The sequence below is a fragment of the Pisolithus orientalis genome (genome assembly GCF_024613125.1).
Source record: "Pisolithus orientalis strain OTSU chromosome Unknown F5J12scaffold_8, whole genome shotgun sequence".
Classification (NCBI taxonomy): domain Eukaryota; kingdom Fungi; phylum Basidiomycota; class Agaricomycetes; order Boletales; family Pisolithaceae; genus Pisolithus; species Pisolithus orientalis.
In genome coordinates this window covers 948,811-969,773 of record NW_026260789.1, presented here as the reverse complement: position 1 = coordinate 969,773, position 20,963 = coordinate 948,811, and the positions used below count along the sequence as shown (strand labels likewise).

The window sequence follows — 20,963 nt, the reverse complement described above, 5'->3', positions numbered from 1 at the left end:
CACAGCTGTTCTACGAGGGAGCTCGTTACAGCGGGGGTGAGATATGAGAGACATATAGCAGTGCTACCACAACCAACCCCTTCCATTTGTTCGAATGCGTCCCGCCATCACGGCGCCCCGGAGGGCATCCAAAATGTAAGATCGGTTTAATGGCACGTCCTATTGGGGAGGGAACTCATCAGGAAATTAACACTTTACTATTTTTGACCTTTTTGTGACTTTTTTTGACTTTTTTGTGACTATTGTGACTATTTGTGACTTTTTGGGAAGGAACCTACTATCTGTACTTTTTTTTTGACCATATACAGCATTTTGAAGAATGAAAAGAGAACAGAATCTATTGAGACAACTAAGTGATGATATATCTAAGCCAAGAAGACTAGAAAATGTCTGAAAATTCAGAGATATTGAGCCATTGGTGTGATGCACACTGTCTGAGAGAAAAATCACAATATCTCTTTGGAACCTCCATCAATTTGAATGTATGTGGTATCTACTGATAGCTATGAACTAGGTGGTATGAACAAGACCAAAATAAGCAAGAACAGTGCAGCCATGCCTGCAGGACATGGGTAATGATAGTAGATTCCTTCCCAAAAAGTCACATTAGTCACAAAAAGTCAAAAATAGTAAAGTGTTATTTTCCTGATGAATGTTCAGCATCGGCACACTTAATAAGTATACGTGGATGAAGTACGCACCAACCACAGTTTACCACTGGTCATCCCGGGGAGAGTGGTATCGTGGGTGTTATACGCGCATTCCAAAATACATACATCGTTGAGCTGCTCATACACGAACAAAAGTTTCTCAACTGAAAAGGGTGTTGATAAGTTTAATCGGAACTTTGATAGACCCGCTTCTTGTCGCCGCCTAAGGCAGTTGGCCAAATCATTGATAAAGGCCTCAAACTCCTTCTCCAGATGTCCGATGCTAGTTAGGCTTTCAAGGTGTTGCCAGTGGAAAGCCGTGCCCGGTCCCTCTGCAGAGCGGAGGACCGCGATTATGTCCTCTTTCGGGAGTACCAAATGACGCACACCAGGAAATGCCAAACACAAGGACTTCGATACGGTTTCATGTCTTTGAGACTCGTACAACGTAAAATGGTCAACGCTGCTAAACTTGCCACTAACGACCACGAAAGTGTCATGCAGAGACTGATTTGCGCTGAATGCGTGACCTTCAAAGTGTTTGAGTCTAGGTGCCACGATGGCACGTATCAGCGCGGCTGAAACTCCACCAAGTTTGGACACAAACTTTTCTAGCAGAGGGAGTTGAATACTATTGGGAGACAATTCCCCGAAATTGATGCGACCATCAAGACACAGAGAGGTCAATCTCTGACAGGGCATGGATTCAAGAAGTAGCGCAGAGTTGATTCCGCTACGCGAAAAGAAGTCTAATTCTACGGCCAGCGTCTTCACGCTAGAAGGTATCTCGCGGCCCTTCAGCATTCCAATGTCTCCAGAAATGAATATTTTTTCCATACGGGGAGCGCATTGGGACCGAAGGAATGGGGGATCCAACTTTTCTGGTTCGCAGCAGGGGAAATTCCTGATGCAAACGGACGTCAACGAAGGAAGGGACAAATGGCCCAATCTTTGCAAGACCCGGAATGTTGAGTGTGCATCCAAGAATATAGTGAGGCTGCGCCAGCGTTCTGCGCAAGTAACAACGAGTTCGAGCCGTTGTACGAGCGGTTTGTCCTCAAAAGCGAAAAGAATTCCATTATGATGGATTTCGATGTCCAGCGGTGATTCAGAGCTCCGCATGATGTAGGTCTCGATGAGCGCTGTGCTCCGCGACGAGGACACTGTGATAGTAGTCCACAGACATGGCGAATGCAAGATCACATTTCTCCACCGCCGAGACACCTCTGCCAGCTGTCCTTTCCACCGCACGCAACAATTCTTGTCCTCCGTACGTGCGGCTCCAAGGATTAACTCGAAAATTCGCAAAAGGATCTCATCAGGGAGGCGATTGATAGGAGAAATGGGCAACCGTCTGATGAGTTCCTCGACTTTGTTCCTCTGCGAGCGAATGGCAGCGTGGACATCATTGAGCTCCGCGATGAGTCCTTGTTTTCGTTTCTCCAAAGTGACCAGCGCTGCGCGTGCCCCAGCAAATTCATCCATGGTCAAGCTTGGATCGCGATCGCTTCAGCAGCAGTTGAATAGTGTCTAGGCATTGGACACGTACCTCAGCTGCTGTATTGATGAATGAAGTGGGTGTTGATGTAAATAGCACTGGTGTTGCCAACCCCGGCAGTGATACTTGTCCTCTCAACACTGTATGGTAATCTGTAAGCAGAAGAAGCGGGGTTGGCACTTCGAGCGCGCTCTCACCACTGTAACTTGTGGGAGCTCACTGTACTGGACACCATTTGCGAACGCAACAGGAATGAGGACATCCTTCCGACTGCTTCGAAATGAAACTCTTGGTATGTTTCGAGCGTGAGTCATTACTTCTAGCACAAGGCGTTTACTCTAAGTGTATACTGCGACACACTTTATAGGAAGTACTGTCAGTGGCCCTTGCAGCCCTCGGCAACCTAAAATCTGGTAGCCTCAAATGCGGTCTTAAAAGAAGTTCACTGCTGCACAATGCACAATGCGCAATGGCGGTGAAAGGGAAACCACTGCCCTCTACGTAGCAGGACCTTCAAGTAGGCTGGTAGTTTGGTGACTCTGTGCTCTTGGACACTTGAACTTGTAACAGGTCGCACCCACTAACACTTTTAGGGACAAAGTCCGATGAAGCGCAGGAAGGACTGCTATTTGCCCGCATGTAACACCACTAGTGACTAATGACTATTAAAACCATGCTCGTTTGTTCTTTGCATTCGATTTGCTGTGCTGACATTCTCACCGAGGCCTCGCACGCTACTAGCGTTGTCACCTGGATCAACGAGATGGTTTATGCAAGTCATGAAATCGATGCCTTCGCTACTCTGCACACGGGTCAAACAATCATCTTGGAGGGTTTTATAATCAGGATTTGCTGGTAATCGCTTCACTGTAAGCGTGAATTAAATCCACTCTCAGCCGAGCTAGAGACACTTGCACGAAGAATATAATGGATTCTTCGTCCGGAAATTTGATGATTTATGTTGGTGCTCCTCGCTAATCTTGTCTAATGCTGTGATTTTGGAGAGTTCTCTTGCTGCGTCTTAGGATTCTTCTCAACTTGGGTTGACTTTTGTCTAGCCACAAGGTGCGTTCCCCGACATCTGAGAAATGGTCCAAAAGGACTTGCTTTTCAATGCCCGCCGTCGGCTTCAAACGCCCCAAAGCTGCGCACTGACAACCAACACTGCACTGTGGATTCCCTTGGCGGCCTTCCACTTCAGCCAGCCTCCTAGACATTCGGTCTCACCATTTGCTACCAATTTTTCTATAATCTCACTTCACAAACCTCCCTTTGTTTCTGGAAGGGTACCCTCTTCAGTGACAAAAAGATGCCAGCTCGGTTGGTATGTTACAATCTCACCAAACGGGTAGCGAACTTGTCCAGAGCGGAACTGCTGCCACTTCATCAAGTTCCGGCGTGAGATCATATTTATATGGTCGTTGAACAATGTCATGCTCTGATCCATAGTAATGACTCATTGATGACCGTCTAAGTGTCTGACTTACCTTCACTTTGCATGGCGTAGGATTCACGGGCTTTGCTACAAACTCTTTAGAGCAGCACGAGACGGGATGAATGTACACCCCTGCACAGTCGAGCTCGGACTCTACCTAGTGGGACAAAAACTTGGCCAATTTCCCTTAGTGAAGATATGGGTGTCTCAACACAGGATAGCAAGTGAGGTTGCGGCTGATGGTCCATTTGGCAAGCTGTATTCCAATGGCAGTCATAACTCGGGGTAGAGCCTTTGGTTGCTGCTGTAGTTCCTGTGCTTGACCAATATATAGGTATTGAGTGCTTCTGTGGCTGTTCATTCTCTCGCTCTTCTTGGTCTATCGTCCTGCGCGCAGGCTATTTACTTGCCTCGTCGTTCTCCACACACGTTCTGTTCCACGTTTCATACACCCTCGTCTCGGGATTTCTCCCCTATGACCACTCCCTGTGGTTGAAATTGCTTCGCTCACGTTCGAACGGTGAAAGAATGACGTCTCCTCAGTAGTAGTGTGTTGTTTTTGTTTCATGCGTTATTCCGTTGGTTCAGTTAACGATACAGCAGGATGTACACTAATTGTCCAGCAACTCACTGTCTCTAAATGGTTTCAGACGACAGTCCGTGTTCAGTGTCCATCACATGCAACACTGCTCCTGGACACCTCATGTCCACGCACGGAATTGTCTGTTGTCTCGGGATGCAGTGTTACAGTGTGGATGGCAAGGTTCCGGAAACGACATCCGACGACATAACCTTGCGCGTCATATACGGGAAGTTCATTTACAACATGTAAGAGGTGGATGATCCCATTCTTGAGAATTGCAGAATGTGGACCGAGCGTTGCCTCTTCAATTGTGTTTGTAGAATTGTAATGCTCTCATGCCGCTCATGTAATTATCGAGATTAGATCCGTGTTCAACAAAAAGCTGTACAAGGCGCAACTGTTCTACGAGACACGAGCAACATATAGCGGTGCCACCACAATCAACCCCTTCCGTTTGTTCGAATGCATCCCGCCATCACGGCGTCCCGGAGGGCATCCAAAATGTAAGGTTGGCTGAATGACACATCCTATTGGGGAGGGAATGTTCAGCATCGGCACGCTCAACAAGTATACATGGATGAGGTACGCACCAACCACGGCTTGCTACTGGTCACCCCGGAGAGAGTGATATCGTGGGTGTTATACGCGCATTCCAAAATACACAAATCATTGAGCTGCTCATACACGAATAAAAATCTTTCGACTGAAAAGGGCATTGGAAAGGTTAATCGGAGCTTTGATTGACCGGCTTCTTGTCGCCGCCTAAGGCAGTTGGCCAAATTATCGATAAAGGCCTTCTTCTCCTTCTCCTCCACCTCCTCCTCCGGATATCCGATGCTAGTTAGGCTTTCAAGGTGTTGCCAGTGGAAAACCGTGCCTGGGTCCTCTGCAGAAGGAAGAATTGCAATTGCGTCCACTCTTGAGAGTACCAAGTGACGCACACCAGGAAATGCCAAACGTAGGGACTGTGATGGGGGTTTATATCGTTGAGACCGTTGAGACCCGGCATGCAACTCCAGATGGTCAACGTTGCTAAATTTGCCACCAACGGCCACGAAACGGTCATGTAGAGACGGATATGCGCTGAGCTCGTGACATTCAAAGTGTTTGAGTCTAGGCGCCACGATGGCGCATATCAGCGCGGCTGAGACTCCACCTCTGGATACAAACTTTTCGAGCAGAGGGAGTTGGATACTATTGGGAGGCAATTCCTCGGAATTGGTGAAATTACCAAGACACAGAGAGGTCAGTCTCTGACAGGGCACGAATTCAAGAAGTAGCGCAGAGGTGATTTTCCAACGCAGAGAGGTCGATTCCACGGCCAGCGTCTTCACGCTAGAAGGTATCTCGCGGCCCTTTAGCATTCCAATGTCCCCAGAAATGAATATTTTTTCTATAAGGGGAGTGCGCTGGGGCTGAAGGAATGGGAGATCAAACTTTCCTGGTTCGCAACAAGGGAAACGTTCGATCCAAACGGATGTTAACGAAGGCAGGGACAAATGATCCAATCTTTGCAAGACCCGGAACGTTGAGGATGATACAACCGAGGATATAGTGAGGCTGCGCCAGCGTTCTGCACAAGGAACAACGAGTTCGAGCCGTCGTAGAAGCGGTCGGTCTTTGAGCACGTAAGAATTTCTCCAAGGAGAGATTTCGATGTCCAGCGGTGATTTAGAGCTCCGCATGATGTGGGCCTCGATGCGCGCTGTGTTCCACGACGGGGACACTCTGATGGTAGTCCACAGACATGGCGAATGCAAGATCACATTTCTCCACTGCCGAGACACTTCTACCAGCTGTCCTTTCCAACGCACGCAACAATTCTTGTCCTCCGTACGTGCGGTTCCAAAGATTAAGATTAACTCGAAAATTCGCAAAAGAATCTCGTCGGGGAGGCGATTGATAGGGGAAACAGGCAACCGCCTGATAAGTTCCTCGAGTTTGTTCCTCTGCGAACGAATGGCAGCGTGGACATCATTGAGCTCCGCGATGAGTCCCTGTTTTCGTTTCTCCAAAGTGACCAGCGCTGCGCGTGCCTCAGCAAATTCATCCATGGTCAAGCTTGGATCGCGGTCGCTTCAGCAGCAGTTGAATAGTGTCTGAACATCGAACACATACCTTGGCTGCTCTATCGATCGACGTGATACGTGATGCCAATTCGTGCATCAGCACGTGACAGTCGGAGTGTGCGATAGGAATTTCTGTGGCTCCGACTGCTGGAACGTGAACTTGCTCGTATGAATCCTGACATGGTACTTCTAGCACTATGCGTTTACTACAAGCGGATATTGCGACACATTTTTTTCGGACTGTAAGTGGCCCTTGCAACCCCTTAGCAGCCTAAAATGCGTTCCTAAGACAAGCTCACTGTTACTCGACATACAATGCGCAATTTCGGCGAAAAGATAACCAGATATATTGCAAGACCTTCAAGCATTAGGCTTGTATGTAGTTTGATGACCCTGTGCTCTTGAACACTTGAGCTTGTCACAGGTCGCGCCTACTAACATTTATAGGAATAAGGTCCGATGAAGTGGCAGAACTGTTACTCGCCCGCATGAAACTCTAGTAACAACCGAAACCACGGCCTTTTGTTGTCTGCAGTTGAGTTAATGTGTTGACATTGTCATCGAGACCCCGCACGCTACTAGCGTCGGGCTTACACAAGTCATGGAATTACTGCTGCTCCTGATGCTTCGCGCTACTCACTGGGAACGGGCTTTCAAGATGCCCGGATTTTAGAATAATTTCCCTTTCTACGTCTGAGGACTCTTGTTAACTTTCGTATGGCCATAAGGCGCATCTCCTCGCTTCCGAGTGATGGTTCGAAAAGACCTGCTTTCAATCGCGCCTTGGGTCCCAAATGTCCCTGAGCGGTGCCCCGAGAAGCTCCCATTTTCGTCTGCTCCATGCCAGGCTACGTACCGACAAATCAATGCTCGCGCTTGGCGACCTTCCGCTCCAGCCCGCCTCCTAGACATGCAGTCCCACGATGATTACCAGATGTCCCACATTTTCACCTTGAAAGTTCTAAGGCCTCCCTTCGCTGCCAGAGGGTACTTTCTCAGTGATAAGAACCTGCAGGCTTCACCGAATGGGTGGCGGACTTGTCCAAAACAGAACTGCCGCCATTTAGTTGAGTTCTGATGTGATACTGCAGTTGTTCGGTCGTTGTTCAGTCTCATCCTTTAGCTCGCAGCGGTGGTTCATTTTCTGCATAACGATCGTGCATGTGTATGGCTCACCTTTCCTTTGCGTGGCGCGGAGCTCACAGACCTTGTTACAAAGTCTCCGAGGAGCGGGAGGCGAGATGAACATGCACCCTGCGCAGTGGTAGCCTGGGTCCCACCGAGTGGAAAGGAAACTTGGCGAATTCCCTCGGGAGAAGATATGAATGTCAAATACTGCTGAAGTGGCTCCTTGGGCCCTGGTTTACAGGGCCACTTGCTGACTATTGCATTTTGTGTTGCGAGAAGCAGGAAGGCGGCGTACTCACATGAATATAACGATGATACTACAAATATTTAATACACGACGTCTTGCCCCTGCCGGCGGGACGTTTAAGTATCGAAACTAGTCTACACCCAAACAAAAGTACCAGTCTCAGGTTGTCACAATGAAGGCTGCTATAAGAACGAAGACAACAATAACAATATTTACGAACCGTTCCGGCACCTGCAACATACAAAACCACCGCCGTACTCGCTTGTAGTTATAAACGATTCGTGGTCACATGGATCAGGAACGATATCACTATGTTGGATTCCTGCCCAAGGGGGCCGAGGAGTCCCTGGAACCACAGGCTTCAAAGATCAGGATTAGACCAGTAATGAGCCACGAAGAGATATTAGATATATCACCAGATCAGCCCAAGCACCCACAAACAACTCTCCTGGTTTGGTCTTGTTGATCCAATCGCGTAAAGTCGCAGGCTTCTTATGTCTCTGAGGTATACTGTGGGGTTTGACAGTTGAACTGGCCAGCATTGCAGGAGGCTAATATGTTGACATAAGTCTCAGAATATAACATAAGCTCCATAGAACTTGCGTCCTCAGGGGATTGTTCATTGGTTGGCATTGGTCCATCGCCCATTTCCAAGATGCGCTCCGATGGCAGCCGGCCAGTAGCAGGTAGCTGGATACTCAAAGTTATATGAATAACCACAAAAAGTTGTCAGATTTACGGCTTACGTCCATAGGAGACATGATGCTTTCCGGAGGGTTATCCGTCTGTGGATCGTCGGTATCACTGGAAGTACTTGTCGATGAGCGAAACTCATCATCCAGCACATCGGCATGTTCCTATACCTCAATACTGAAAAGTCATCGTCATGGAAAAGTGTTAAACTCACATGTATAGTGGAAGGGGAACTATATGCACCCTCAAACGACCCTAGCTGCGTATCAACCCCTTCCAGTCTGTCGGCCACATTCACCATCCATGGGAATCCGAGAACAGGCTACACATAATAATTAACCCGGGACCTCGGCAACCTAACTAAACCTACCAATTCCGGGATATCCGGGAGTGGTTGGAATACTAACGACTCCTCAGGAAGGAGACCATCTGAGATGGATGGTCCCTGTTACATTTGAACAGTGATACGCGGATGTTGTCACTAGTGAAAACTCGTACCAGTGTCAACGGAGGTATGAGTGGCGGCTCAGGACCGATCCTTGATGAACACCAAATTATCAGACAATGCCTTAATTGTGATAGAAGGGTAAGCATAACATACGGTTGATATATGATCGGTGGTGGTTTCTGTCGAGGTGGAGGGACAGGGGTGTAGTGCACGAAGCTATTGGTCCAATGGGCTATCTCCGCGGAACGCACCGAATGACTATGCATGTTTAGTAAGCCCGCGGGAAAAGAGAAAAACGGCAAACCTCGACTGCTGTGAGTTTACCGAACTAGTTGACCGAGAGTGCGTAGTGGTGTTGAACAAGCTTCGCAATCTAGTCCCACCAGGTGAATTTCCGGTGGAGTGGGTCGCATTATCAGATGTGGACATGGACTCCCCCACTTCGTTGGTTTCCTGTTGGTACTGTTGGGAAGGAGGCGGTCCCTGGCCAGATATGATGCTGGGGGAGGACGGTGATCCCAGGGTTCCGTCAAGCGCTAAGCTTTGTCGTGAATCTGCGTGTGCAGGTGCAATAGAACGCTCCGAAGCCACAGTTCGTGTGGTTTGGATGCTTGCAGCCATTCCTCTGGACTACGTAGAGCCAAGGGAGATGAGTCGACAAAAGCGTTCGGATTAGGCGAGCACTTGAAGACAAAATGGCCTATCAGCTTGCGCACTAGATGTGAATCATATGACGGGAATTTTTGGCTTCGCGTGAGAGCTGTTCAATCTTTCTTGTCGGCGCTGAGCGAAAAAGACACGAAACCTGGTAGATTATGGGGACAGGGAAGGTAGAGGGGGCAGTATAGGACGACAGAAGGACAAGGTCAGGGGAAAGATGCCAACAACAAGGTAATAATACTTCACACTGCATGTTGCACAGGTTACCATGAGCGCCAATGCCGTGGCATCTTCCTGTATGCCACGACCTAGCCCTGAGACTTGGAATTGGTCGAGTACTTACATCTGTGAATCTAGGCAGGCCTTGAGTTAGTTCCACAACTGTAGATGACCATCTCAAAATGATTTCGATATGACGAAGGGCTGGGTGCCCACGCATCATGGCAAGCGCCAAATGCCCCTCGATCATCCTACGCGAAGCAGGGGACATTCCAGTATCAGACCCGGATATCCTCACATCGCAAGCAAGTACTCGGGGCCCGAGTGTTATGGCGCTACATAACTCGAATGGCACGGGCATATAAAAAGGATTTCCTTGTCCTCTCCGAAAATTTTGGTTTGCCTAGGGAAGCGCTGGCAGGCTGCAGGACTTGAACCAAGTGCAACTTCGTTGAACAGTAATAGTCAAGCTTCAAGCCTTAAGGCGTGGCCAGTCGTTTCAAGGGAATCTATGCTCAGAGCTGTTCGCTACGCCGGGCCATTTTTCGCCTAAGAGGGGCAGTACTGAACACATTCTTCAGCTTATGGGGATCCAGGCGTGATACGGTAAACGTAACAAGTGGAGCATGGATTGACTTCCGGGCAGGCAATCTCATCTCAAGTGATGTTAATCATTCGGCTTGCACTATCCCTCTTAATCTCATCGTTCTTCGCACATTCAAATGTCGGACTCGTGGCGGAGGTCCGTTGATTTGCGGAACTCCACAGGCAGGGAACTCCGGGTGACTAGTGACCCATGGCAGTCGTCGAATTGTTCTTGTACTATTTACAGTATCCTTGATTTAACCTTCTTTACTCGAAACTATCCATGACCACCCGCTGGCATTCGCCACTCTGCTCGATGTTCAATAGTGGTTCTGCGATTTGGGCACTTCGTGACGGCTTCCGATGTTCGAGAGTCCTTCAAGAACCAAGACCACTAGGCTTCAAGCTTCATGGACCGCCCAGAACCGACTTCATGTTTAATACGCCTATTCGCACAACCACCAGATGCTGGAGCATTATACAAAGTACGCATCAAGGAATATGATGCAGCATTCGTTGTCTTACCTACCCTTGGCGAGAGGAGGATTATACCATATAGTCCGAAGGCACTTGCAGACTTTCAAACTACTTTTCCAGGAATCGTGGAGGTGTTATTCACTGATTCGACTAGGTTGTTCCGTGAACACAACGTAAACGCAATATGTCTCGTCTCACATTTCGCTGTCCAGTTTGGATGGGAGGTCCTGTAGTGAGAAGGCGAAGACCACAAAAGGTAGGCACACGCAACTTGGAGAGGGAAGTTACTCGACGCCTGCAGTGCCATGACGAACTTCGCGCCTGTCGTTAACAGGTGCGCTCACGAGGTTGAACCCATTTCTCACCGCAATCTTCGATACCAAGAACGATGTTTCAGACGAAATCCGCATGGGAAGCTATGATTGACGTAGTAGGCAAAATAGCCATACTTTTCCGCGGTCGTGCAGCAGCGGTTGCACAGACTCCTTGGTTTTGTGAGAGGGAAGCTAACACTCTTTAGGCCAGTGATCTGGGCTCGGCCTGAGACTCGATGCTGGGCCCGCAAAACATCATGTATTCAGGACCAGGAATCCTTAGCAGTCTACTACGCTCTCCACACAACTCGTCCGCAAACCTGCTTCTGCATGATACCTAGGGTACACGGTCTGATCCATTTGGCAATGAAACCGTACACTGACACTGCTCTATACAAGCTAGGGCCATTTCAGGGGTTTCTCGGTTCAGTAATGGTTCCGACGAGCTAGCCAGTCATCTTGCATCGGTCATCGATTAATCTGCCGGAACAAACTCGTGACTTGAAGGCGGTGACTCCATTCACTCCTCCGCATTTATCACAACCCATTCATCCGCAGTTAACCACTCCCTTATCACTCCTTCTTAATCGTTTCCCGACACAATCATGGGCCCCGACCTGTATTCTATGTTCCTAACTGTCCGCAACACTCTGGGTCGCTTAGTCACTTTGATCGACGTCGCGGCTATCATTGCTGTCATCTGGGCACTTCGTGGTGCCTTACGAGTTGCTCGAGGGACCTTCATCACCACTAGGCTTCGCGGACCACCTAGAGCCAACCTCATATTTGGCGCAATGAAACAAATCATCCAATCACCAGATCCTAGTGCTTTATTCGAAACATGGGCCAGGGAATTTGGTGTAGTTTATGAAGTCCCGACTACCCTTGGCGGGAGGAAGATCATGTTATCTGACCCAAAAGCACTCGCACACTACTATTCTCGGGAAACATGGACATATGTACTCACAGAAGATACCAGGCTTATCCTTAGACGCACTGTAGGTCCACCTATGTGACTTCAATCGGAGACTTCTCATTACACATTTAGTTCGGACCAGGAATTTTGTGGGCACAAGGCGAAGACTACAAGAGGCAGGCACGGGTATCTCATAAATGAAAGTTATCGTTGAGATTTTTCCTTCAGGCAACGCAAATCCTTGACACCTGCGTTCAGCCAAGCTGCCATACGGAAGCTCACCCCCATATTCTTTAATTCCACCCACAAAGTAACCTTCCTACTCCTCATTTTCTCCGAAATTAATTTTGACGTTGCAGGCGAAAGCTGCATGGGACACCATGATTGATGCCAGTGGCAGCGATAACATTGTCATCAAAGTCCAGAACTGGTATGCTAGACCGTTTCTTCTGCGAGAACGAAAAACTGAAAAACTCTTGGCCAAGGATGAACCGTATTTCGTGAGTTACGTCTGTTGAATCCACCTGCGCTGATCTCCGATTGTTGCAGGCTTGATTCCATCGGACTGGCATGTTTCTCTCACGATTTCGGCACCCTTGATGGCAAGCCAGCTACAGTGACTGAGGTATTTGATACGATTGCATCAGCCCCGAAGGGATCGGCCGTGGATATGGGATTCATCCTTCTCTCGGTAGTGTTCCCTTGGCTTATGTATTTGCCGACACCGAGGATCAAACTGCTCCGTGGGATGCAAGAAACTATGGAAGATATCTCGACGAAGTTGCTAGCAAGGATAATGAGGGAGAAAGAAGAAGGAGTTCTTGATGGCAAAGAAGAGAAGTCAATCATCGGAATGCTGAGTGCGTTCCTGTATCGTTATGTGAGGTTGCCCTTAAGAAAACTGCACATAAAGTGAAGGCCAACGACTCGGACTCTGATATTCGATCGTCTCCAGAGGAAGTCCTGGCGCAAGTAAGAAAACGGAACCCTTACCACATAGCGTACTTACTCATTCGCCTTCCTTATAGATGAAGATCCTCCTTGCGGCCGGGTATGAAACGACATCTAGTAAGTTGTTCTTTATTTCATATCTCACTCCAGGTTGCATGTAATTTACAGTTTCCATGACATGGGCTTTGCTTGAACTTGCGAGGAACCCTGGCGTACAAAACAAACTGCGCCAGGAACTCTTAGCATTTGGTGGAGAACCGACATACAACCAGCTACAAAGCAACTTACCGTATCTCGATGCTGTGGTACACGAGATCCTGCGAGTCCATCCTCCTGTGACGGACCTTCTTCGTGTGGTGTGTCGAGCGACAAGCGAAATCGTGTTCCCCCACTTAACCTGAGGTCAACTTTTCAGGCGGTGGAGAATGATATTATCCCTCTCTCAGAGCCTGTTGTAACTAAGTCTGGCGAAGTCGTCAATAGCCTCACTGTAGCAAGTGGCACTCATATTGGAATACCTATCGCCTCTATCAACAAATCTACCGAAATATGGGGATCAGACGCAAAGGTGTTCCGACCAGAACGCTGGCTGGAGGAAAATGGCATTCCAAAGAAGGCACAAGATATTCAGGCATACCGACATCTACTGACATTTGTGGACGGCCCAAGGACCTGCATTGGCAAAGGATTTGCGCTGACCGAGTTCAAAGTGCGCCCTCTTTCTTGCGTTCGGACGATCAGATTATTAATTACCCTCTTCCAAGGTGGTATTGTCAGTGCTGGCGAAGAACTTCGTGTTTGAGATGAGAGACGGACCCGATACAAGAGTGGAGCTTGTAATGGGAGTGTTGCTGAGGCCTAGGATAGCTGGAGAACAGGGTAGTGATGTGCCATTGCGTATACGCCGTTACGAAGGATGATGGACACTTCGAGTTTGCGTTGACCGGTGATAAGCTAAAATATGTTTTTTCTTTCTTGCGACCATACAACATTTGATGTATCGTAACTTGTAAAGTACGTTGCGACAAGTAGCTGATTGATATCATGGTACGGTGAAAGTTGAGAATGATCGTAATAACCGAGTTCATCTTCAGGAACCAGGTTGCACACACCATTGGTGCGGACCTATATCCAGCGAGTGGAAGCTTACATGGATTGAATGAATGCTTGAAGGTAGATACACTTATGACGAAATCGTTGAACGAGATGTCCACTGCCTGGGCAAACTTTACCCGTCAAAACAAATGCCTGCCCGAAGTGCTCCGTTATAACTGGTAGAGCGGTGAAACGTTTAGAGTCCAGGCACAGGGGCTTCAGTGGTAGAACGACCAAGCTCGCGTCTTCAGCGGATTGTGCCAGAGTTCAGTGCCATTCCTAAAACGTTGGTGTCGTTGCTACACTGGGGTAGACGGGGAAGCCGGGTCGTCTGGCGCAGAGCGGTTCACGGAGGGACGTGTTGACGGAGTTATTCTGCGAAAACCGGGATCCGGGTGAAGATTAAGGTATCTGATCCGGTTGACTCTCATAGCAGGGCGTCCGTGTGATATAACATGTCTGCGGGACAGAAACTGGTCCAGAAACTCGCGTATTGTTACATCAGAAAAGCTGGGTGAGAGCGCGCTTGTCATGGAGAAAGCTGGAACTTGAAGGTTATTATGTTGAAACGTACCCCTGCAGGAGTAATGTTAGGGCATGAAACGAAAGCTCTTACATGTTACGCCACCAATAGTCTTGTATGTGGCTGCACCGTCCAACGTTTATCTTGTTGCGGTGATGGCGGACTAATAGCCATCAATCCGCCTGTGCAGTACATACTACCTCATATGGTCGTGCATACGCGGAACAAGCGAGTGTGATGCGCAAGTACCAAAAAAGCATTGATTGACGTCTTTCGGAACAGGCGTGAATGCAAAGGATCATATACGCACGACGCACATGAGAAGTTGGCACCAACGACCACCAAACATCTTATCCAGTCGACCAGACAAGTGCCGCAGCCTACAGTGCCTCGAGAGTCGAGACGTGCAACCCGAAGAGTACGGACTTGCGGTGGATGTGAAGCTCCTGAAAAGACTGGGAGACAGCTTCCCCGGCTCTCGTTTTGGTCCCGGTAAGCCGGTCGAGTACTACCGTCGTTGAAGATGCACACATTTCGATGCAGCCGATGGTTTCGGAGAGCCCGCTGATCCGAGCACGTCAGACCGGGCACGTGATTCCTGGAGCCTCCGGTGCGTCAGGGGGTTCTGACACTAGCGCACAAAACGATCTTCATCTCCCATTCCCCGAAAACATGTCACAACCTCGAATTTCAAGAGCCATATCTGACAACACAAAACAATTGCATGTTCTGATGAGGAAAGACAGTATAGGGTCACGTCCATTGGAAAGTTTCGTGGCGAAGACGCCAGATTATTATCCCTTGGACTGACTATCGTCTACTCGTTCTGAACAGAAGGCTATTCCGAGTGTCGTTGCCATATCCCGAAACTGATAGCTTTCGAACCAAGTTAGATATCGCCTCGTGCCTGACAGGTCGCCGTTCTGGTCGGTATCCCGTCTCAGGTACTCCTGCACCTGTATGGGACCAAATTGAGCCAGTGAGAGCAACGAATGAGGTCTCCCGCCCAACAACAACTGATCCGAAGCTGTTCAGCCATCATCAAAGCCTACCCATTGACAGCAGATCGTCATGGTTCCACCCATGGGAGTGTAATGCTATTGGATTCATAGCGATGCCATTGTCATTCACAGCGTCCTGCGGCACATATATAACCCCCTCTGAATTCACGATTGAAGCAGCAACGGACTCAGACACGACATGTCTTCCACTACTTCTACCATCCACACTGCGGCCTACGATAACTTGCTAGCGGTTTATCGTTCAACTTCTATCTTCAGCGTCCTCGCAGGCATCGCCGGTGTCTTGGTTCTACGCAGTACCTTGCGCGCAGCTCGAAGGAAATTCAAGACCACCAGTCTTCGCGGACCACCTGGCACGCACCCCATATTCGGGGCATCGAAAGACCTCTTCGAGTCACCAGACACAGGGGAGATCTTTGAAACATGGGCCGAGGAATATGGTGTCGCTTACGAGGTTCCGACGAGTTTCGGCGGGAAGAAGATCATGTTGTGCGATCCAAGAGCCCTCGCACACTACTATGCCCGGGAAACCTGGACATACGTACTAACCGACTCAACCAGAGTATTCCTGGAACGCGGGGTATGTTCCACTACAACAGTATCTTGCATGCTTCGCTTACAACTCGATGTCCAGTTCGGGAGAGGAATACTGTGGTCGCATGGAGAAGATCACAAGAGGTAACGTCAATGTTCCAGATGCTGAAATAACGTGCTTACTCTTGTTTCTCAGACAACGCAAGTCCTTGTCACCTGCATTCAGCCATGCAGCCATGCGGAAGCTTTCCCATGTATTCTACAACTGTGCTCACAAAGTAAGCCTTACCAAACTTGTTCGACGCGTCTTCGGAAACTGAGCATTGATGGCCTAGACGAAAGCCGGTTGGGACGCTCTGATCGACACGAGTGGCGGTGAAAGTGCTATCATCGAAATCCAAGATTGGATGAACCATATCTCGTGAGCCAATAATGATCGTATTCGTTAAAGTTTAGTCTGAACATTTGCACCAGCCTCGACACCATTGGCATGGCCGGGTTCTCCCATGAGTTCGGTTCCCTCGACGGTAAACCTGCCACAATCCAAAAAGTGTTCAGTGCCTTCGACGCGTCGGCCAAGCAATCGTTCCTTGATGTTGCCGTCGTCCTCTTCGCCGAAGTGTTCCCTGTGTTTTCTTACATACCGGTATCGTGTGTTCAGTCACTCACCGACATGCAAGAAACGTTGTCGGGCGTCGCAAAGAATCTCCTAGAGAGGATGGAGAAAGAAAAGAAAGAGGGAGTTATTGACGGTAAAGAGGACAAGTCGATTATCGGAGTGCTCAGTATGTTATTTCACTACACTGGAGGTCAGACTTACCGAGCACGTCCTTTAGTCAAAGCTACTGAGGCAGAGGGCGGACGGCATGTGACCCCCGAAGAAGTGTTGTCGTCGGTGAGTAAATGGTGGTTCTATTCCTGTCAAGTTATCCTTACGGTCCGGGATGACCAGATGAAAGAGTTACTTCTTGCTGGTTACATCACTACATCGAGTGAGCCCTTTGTGTTGGCAAAGGTTGTTGGTTAGCCTAACGGATTTTTCAGATAGCCTGACCTGGGCATTGGTCGAGCTTGCCCGCAACTCAGATATTCAAAGCAAGCTGCGGGACGAGCTTTTGGCCTTTGGCTCTGAGCCAACATATGACCAGTTGCAGAGTAGCCAGACACTTCCTTACCTCGACGCTGTGGTACACGAGTCCCTTCGCATCCATCCTCCCCTAACAGACTTTGTTCGCGTGGTAAGTCGACTTACAAACAGGCCATATCTTCTCTCTTTGACCTTCACATTCCCCCCGCCAGGCAGCGGAAGATGACGTCATCCCTCTCTCAGAACCTGTTATTACCAAGTCTGGCCAGGCCGTCAACAGCATCTCGGTAGCACGTGGCACGAGAATCGGGTTGCCCTTGGCATGCACCAACCGATCCACTGCCATCTGGGGACCGGACGCGAAGGTCTTTCGGCCAGATCGTTGGCTCGAGAAAGATGGTATCCCAAAGAAGGCACAGGATGTCCAAGGGTACCGTCACCTGTTGACTTTTGCTGATGGGCCAAGGAATTGTCTCGGAAAGGGCTTTGCGGTATCCGAGATCAAGGTGAGTTCGAAATTGCTGTATGCTCCGTCGGAGTATACTGATAGGTCTCTACACAGGCGGTGCTGTCGGTGCTAGTGAAGAGTTACGTGTTCGAGATGAGAGATGGTCCGAACACCCAAATTGAGCTGTGCAGAGGAATATTACCCAGGCCCCGAGTGGTCGGGGAAGAAGGCAGCACGATGCCATTGCGCGTGACCCGGTACGAGGGCTTTTGATTCATTGACATGGATGAACGACGGCAGCGCCGTTTTCTGCTATGATATACTAGACTATCCTTAACTTTTGTTGTCGATGGTGGATGATCCGTGAGTGGGTTAATCGTTGCATATATACACCAGACCACATACATACCAAAGCACTGGGTGCGTCGATGTAATTTTATTAATTGGAATTCCTTAGTCTATCTTGCCCAATACACACATTTCTACACTCCATCTAAAAACCTTGAGTGGATTGCGTGCAAATGCAACAAAGACGCTTGAACTTACTAGTTGTGTTAACCAGATAACTACGCGGCGACACGGGTCGCACCTAGTAAGCATGGCACACGCATATCGGTCCAACTTCAGACACCCCGTCAGGTGCGCAATGCCCATCTGCTAGACATGTGGGATTTTACACAAATATACTAACACTAGTCGATGAGAAAGTTTTGAAGATCTCAAGAATTGGGACGCCCGGCATAAAACAGGAGAAAAAAATGCGACCTTTCATCTTTTCTCCCTGCGTCGGTCGGAAGCAATCTTTTACACAACTACTATACGTTACGTAACACACGATATACATATGTAACAACCCACCATCGCAAGAAGTGTTGTAGGTGAGTACACCGATAGGGAGACAAACTAACTACGACAAAACTGTAATGGGATTTTCACCTGAGGGGGGTCCGGAATCACACCGTACAGTATTTATCCTCTCCCATCAGTATGCCAAGTGGCTTGCAATCCGTCACGGGTCCAGCATCCAAGTCTGACGTGTCAGGTGTGGCAAACCTCTTTCCAACTACCACAATTTCGCTCCGGCGCTTCCTGCCAGTGTCATGTGCCCTTCGCAAGTCGATGTTGCGAGTCTGAACCCACTCCGATCCGGAGAACCAGACCGTTGCGAACAATAAGCCCATGACGGTAACGTAGTCGTTGATCAACCATAGCAGCCCACCGGTAGTAACGGGCAGATCAATAGCGACGGAGATGATTAGTACAATGTTGAAGATGACAGGAAAGACAAAATTGGCGGCGGAAATGTAAAATATTTGGCGGATACGGGTCGAAATTCCACCTACTACATGGTTGAAAATATGTGCCATTCAGTCCGCCTGCGAGATATGGGAGAAACACATACCGGGTTTTATCCAGCCCGTGCGGACATGGAGGTTGTAAAGGAAGAGACTAACAGAATACCTTTCGAAGAGGAAACAATCAAGGCTTTCAATGGAGTGTTTCGATGTGTATCAACTCACATATTATCTGCTATTTGCATCACCCATTCAGCGATCAAGTAGGGATCGCGGGTCCAGTCAGTGGACTCAGCCAGGATGGGGCCTTCTGTTGTCACAGACCTAACATATTTGGTGATGACAATAGTCTGCATTTGGAATTACAGTGCATAGACTTGACAATTGATAAAGTGACGCACGAGAACTACCACTCGACCACATTTGACAGAGAGAGGGAATGCAAGTATCTTCAATAGAGTGGCTGGAGGTGTGCTGGAGATGGGATAGAGTGCAAAAAGGCGAGTTAACAATATCGAGTCCCACAGTAACGGTGGGAAGAAAGTGAAGACCATTGTAGCAATAGCGAGACTTGTCGACACTTGATCGAGCTGGTCGACAACGATCTTCCCATTACAGAAGCCAACCAATATACCCATAGTTAGGGCGACACAGATAGCAAACACATTCAGTCGGAATATCATACGGCGTCGAGATTCCTTTGTGGAGAGTGCAAGAAGGACTACAAAGAGGGTAAGCAGAGAGGCAGAGAAAGCAGTATTTGCGATGATAAGGGAGAGAGCTGGACGTATGGAGTCGGCGAACTCATTGATGATAACTTCTGGATCTGCCACTGAGGCCATTTTGTGAGATGGGGTGAAAATCTGGATGTATGTATGCACCACTAATATACTCTACCGGGTTAATTGAATATTATCAGGTTTGCGCAACCCATGGACTCCTTCCTTCGATGAGACTAGTGTGAATCTCTGGGAAGATCAGTACGGCAGCGGAGTAATATCAGTACTTGAAACCACAGGATTACATGTTACTGATCTCCTTTTCTAATAGCTGAAGAGCACTTCCCATACTGGTACCCTTTTGACCTCTGAATCATCATGGGTCAGCGATTCGGCCAGCACAGGGACCACATACGCGTTGAAGTAACAGGTCCCAACTTCCACCCGCATGCGACAGAAATTGTTTAGATGGCAGACTGGGGTACCTGTCGCATTCGAACTCAAAAAGCAGTGGTGAGATACGAACAAGGAAAATGAGCTTGATACCTCGAGGCCGCTTCTGCCGTAAGCACTGCCACCGCTCCACCACTAGTGGAACTTCGATATGGATATGATCGATGAATGATCTTTCCACCCAGCGAGGTCATTCCCGTCCTGCCATCAACATCAAGAACTGGCCGCAAAATCGGAGCCGATAGGGACCCCCGCACTTCAACGTGTGTTTGCTGCAGGATTTTCACCGTGTTATGTCAGGGGAACCCTCCCAGGTCCCAGCCCACCGGGTCTTGTTCATTCTTCAGTTTTGCACGCATGTATAAACCATCGGCGGCTCCCCACACTATCTGGCGGATCATGTGATGAAACACATCTGCCAGTATGGAAAGTACTCATTAGCCATCACGCAAGAAGATCGATATGTGATCCCATGGTTTCAAGTACTGATACGCCCATCCGTCAATCTCAAGGGCTTTTGTTAGACTGCTATCATGGGCTGTGTGAACCAGTTAAGGCAGTCATCCGATCCACGAGGTATTGGTCGCATGCGCCCAAGTGGTAGTAGCTCCCGTGTAATGATCGTTGATGTTTAGGTCCATTTGCGCACTGATTCTATATGCAGAGTCTTCTCCCTGATAGCTATGCTAAGTCTGCGACGATCACGGAAGGTCTCAGCCAGAGAAGCCACCACCGGTTCCGTAATCCTCACATGATCACTGAATGCACGACGCAATTAGCAGATAAATCTCGAAGTACTTTATTGATTGCCTTAGCTGATTCCTTTACAACCTTCATGTCCATACAAGACAGAAACAGGGTGGTAAGTTCACTCTCGCCACATCTTCGAGGTGGACCAAACGATGCGCATTTTA

At 48.7% G+C, this 20,963-nt stretch overlaps 7 protein-coding genes across 7 annotated transcripts; 2 read left to right on the top strand and 5 right to left on the bottom strand.

Moving 5' to 3' along the window:
• Positions 1 to 671: 671 nt before the first annotated feature.
• F5J12DRAFT_891047 (uncharacterized protein) lies at positions 672 to 2,135 on the bottom strand (the record flags this gene model as incomplete). Its single annotated transcript, XM_051747448.1, has 1 exon — positions 672 to 2,135. One exon carries the CDS (start codon positions 2,133 to 2,135, stop codon positions 672 to 674), a length of 1,464 nt encoding a protein of 487 aa, XP_051601924.1.
• A 2,402-nt stretch (positions 2,136 to 4,537) lies between these two features.
• On the bottom strand, positions 4,538 to 6,278 carry F5J12DRAFT_820113 (uncharacterized protein). Its single transcript, XM_051745258.1, has one exon. It carries the CDS (start codon positions 6,218 to 6,220, stop codon positions 4,727 to 4,729), a length of 1,494 nt encoding a protein of 497 aa, XP_051601923.1. The 5' UTR covers positions 6,221 to 6,278; the 3' UTR covers positions 4,538 to 4,726.
• A 2,105-nt stretch (positions 6,279 to 8,383) lies between these two features.
• On the bottom strand, positions 8,384 to 9,869 carry F5J12DRAFT_820110 (uncharacterized protein). Its single transcript, XM_051745257.1, has 4 exons — positions 9,056 to 9,869; positions 8,905 to 9,009; positions 8,674 to 8,841; positions 8,384 to 8,625 (listed from the first exon to the last, which is right to left on the bottom strand). Exons 1-3 carry the CDS (start codon positions 9,370 to 9,372, stop codon positions 8,706 to 8,708), a joined length of 558 nt encoding a protein of 185 aa, XP_051601922.1. The 5' UTR covers positions 9,373 to 9,869; the 3' UTR covers positions 8,384 to 8,625; positions 8,674 to 8,705.
• F5J12DRAFT_548751 (uncharacterized protein) lies at positions 9,243 to 10,254 on the bottom strand. Its single transcript, XM_051740014.1, has one exon. The coding sequence runs from the start codon at positions 9,989 to 9,991 to the stop codon at positions 9,467 to 9,469; it is 525 nt and encodes a 174-aa protein (XP_051601921.1). The 5' UTR covers positions 9,992 to 10,254; the 3' UTR covers positions 9,243 to 9,466.
• Positions 10,255 to 11,611: 1,357 nt separating this feature from the next.
• Positions 11,612 to 13,978, top strand: F5J12DRAFT_971959 (cytochrome P450; the record flags this gene model as incomplete). The annotated part of the gene is made up of 11 exons (XM_051750104.1): positions 11,612 to 12,004; positions 12,065 to 12,108; positions 12,151 to 12,232; positions 12,282 to 12,352; positions 12,408 to 12,422; positions 12,472 to 12,782; positions 12,836 to 12,894; positions 12,951 to 12,990; positions 13,042 to 13,229; positions 13,289 to 13,582; positions 13,638 to 13,978. 11 exons carry the CDS (start codon positions 11,612 to 11,614, stop codon positions 13,791 to 13,793), a joined length of 1,653 nt encoding a protein of 550 aa, XP_051601920.1. The 3' UTR covers positions 13,794 to 13,978.
• A 1,713-nt stretch (positions 13,979 to 15,691) lies between these two features.
• F5J12DRAFT_766625 (cytochrome P450) lies at positions 15,692 to 17,981 on the top strand (the record flags this gene model as incomplete). Its single annotated transcript, XM_051742194.1, has 9 exons — positions 15,692 to 16,093; positions 16,148 to 16,191; positions 16,244 to 16,325; positions 16,383 to 16,468; positions 16,522 to 16,832; positions 16,884 to 17,039; positions 17,092 to 17,285; positions 17,347 to 17,640; positions 17,697 to 17,981. The coding sequence occupies 9 exons, from the start codon at positions 15,692 to 15,694 to the stop codon at positions 17,853 to 17,855; spliced, it is 1,728 nt and encodes a 575-aa protein (XP_051601919.1). The 3' UTR covers positions 17,856 to 17,981.
• A 428-nt stretch (positions 17,982 to 18,409) lies between these two features.
• F5J12DRAFT_548703 (uncharacterized protein) lies at positions 18,410 to 19,942 on the bottom strand. Its single transcript, XM_051740013.1, has 4 exons — positions 19,279 to 19,942; positions 19,103 to 19,227; positions 18,985 to 19,043; positions 18,410 to 18,924 (listed from the first exon to the last, which is right to left on the bottom strand). Exons 1-4 carry the CDS (start codon positions 19,717 to 19,719, stop codon positions 18,536 to 18,538), a joined length of 1,014 nt encoding a protein of 337 aa, XP_051601918.1. The 5' UTR covers positions 19,720 to 19,942; the 3' UTR covers positions 18,410 to 18,535.
• Between the last annotated feature and the right edge of the window lie 1,021 nt (positions 19,943 to 20,963).

What these genes read in the sequence shown, in the direction of transcription:
- F5J12DRAFT_820110 (XM_051745257.1), bottom strand. Translation starts at nt 9,372, where the DNA reads ATGGCTGCAAGCATCCAAACCACACGAACTGTGGCTTCGGAGCGTTCT. An exon ending in GTAAACTCACAGCAGTCGAG is followed by an intron (nt 9,010 to 9,055) that starts GTTTGCCGTTTT and finishes AAACATGCATAG; the next exon opens with TCATTCGGTGCGTTCCGCGG. An exon ending in CCACCGATCATATATCAACC is followed by an intron (nt 8,842 to 8,904) that starts GTATGTTATGCT and finishes GTGTTCATCAAG; the next exon opens with GATCGGTCCTGAGCCGCCAC.
- F5J12DRAFT_548751 (XM_051740014.1), bottom strand. Translation starts at nt 9,991, where the DNA reads ATGCCCGTGCCATTCGAGTTATGTAGCGCCATAACACTCGGGCCCCGA.
- F5J12DRAFT_820113 (XM_051745258.1), bottom strand. Translation starts at nt 6,220, where the DNA reads ATGGATGAATTTGCTGAGGCACGCGCAGCGCTGGTCACTTTGGAGAAA.
- F5J12DRAFT_548703 (XM_051740013.1), bottom strand. Translation starts at nt 19,719, where the DNA reads ATGGCCTCAGTGGCAGATCCAGAAGTTATCATCAATGAGTTCGCCGAC. An exon ending in GTGGTCGAGTGGTAGTTCTC is followed by an intron (nt 19,228 to 19,278) that starts GTGCGTCACTTT and finishes TTCCAAATGCAG; the next exon opens with ACTATTGTCATCACCAAATA. An exon ending in CACGGGCTGGATAAAACCCG is followed by an intron (nt 18,925 to 18,984) that starts GTATGTGTTTCT and finishes TCAACCATGTAG; the next exon opens with TAGGTGGAATTTCGACCCGT.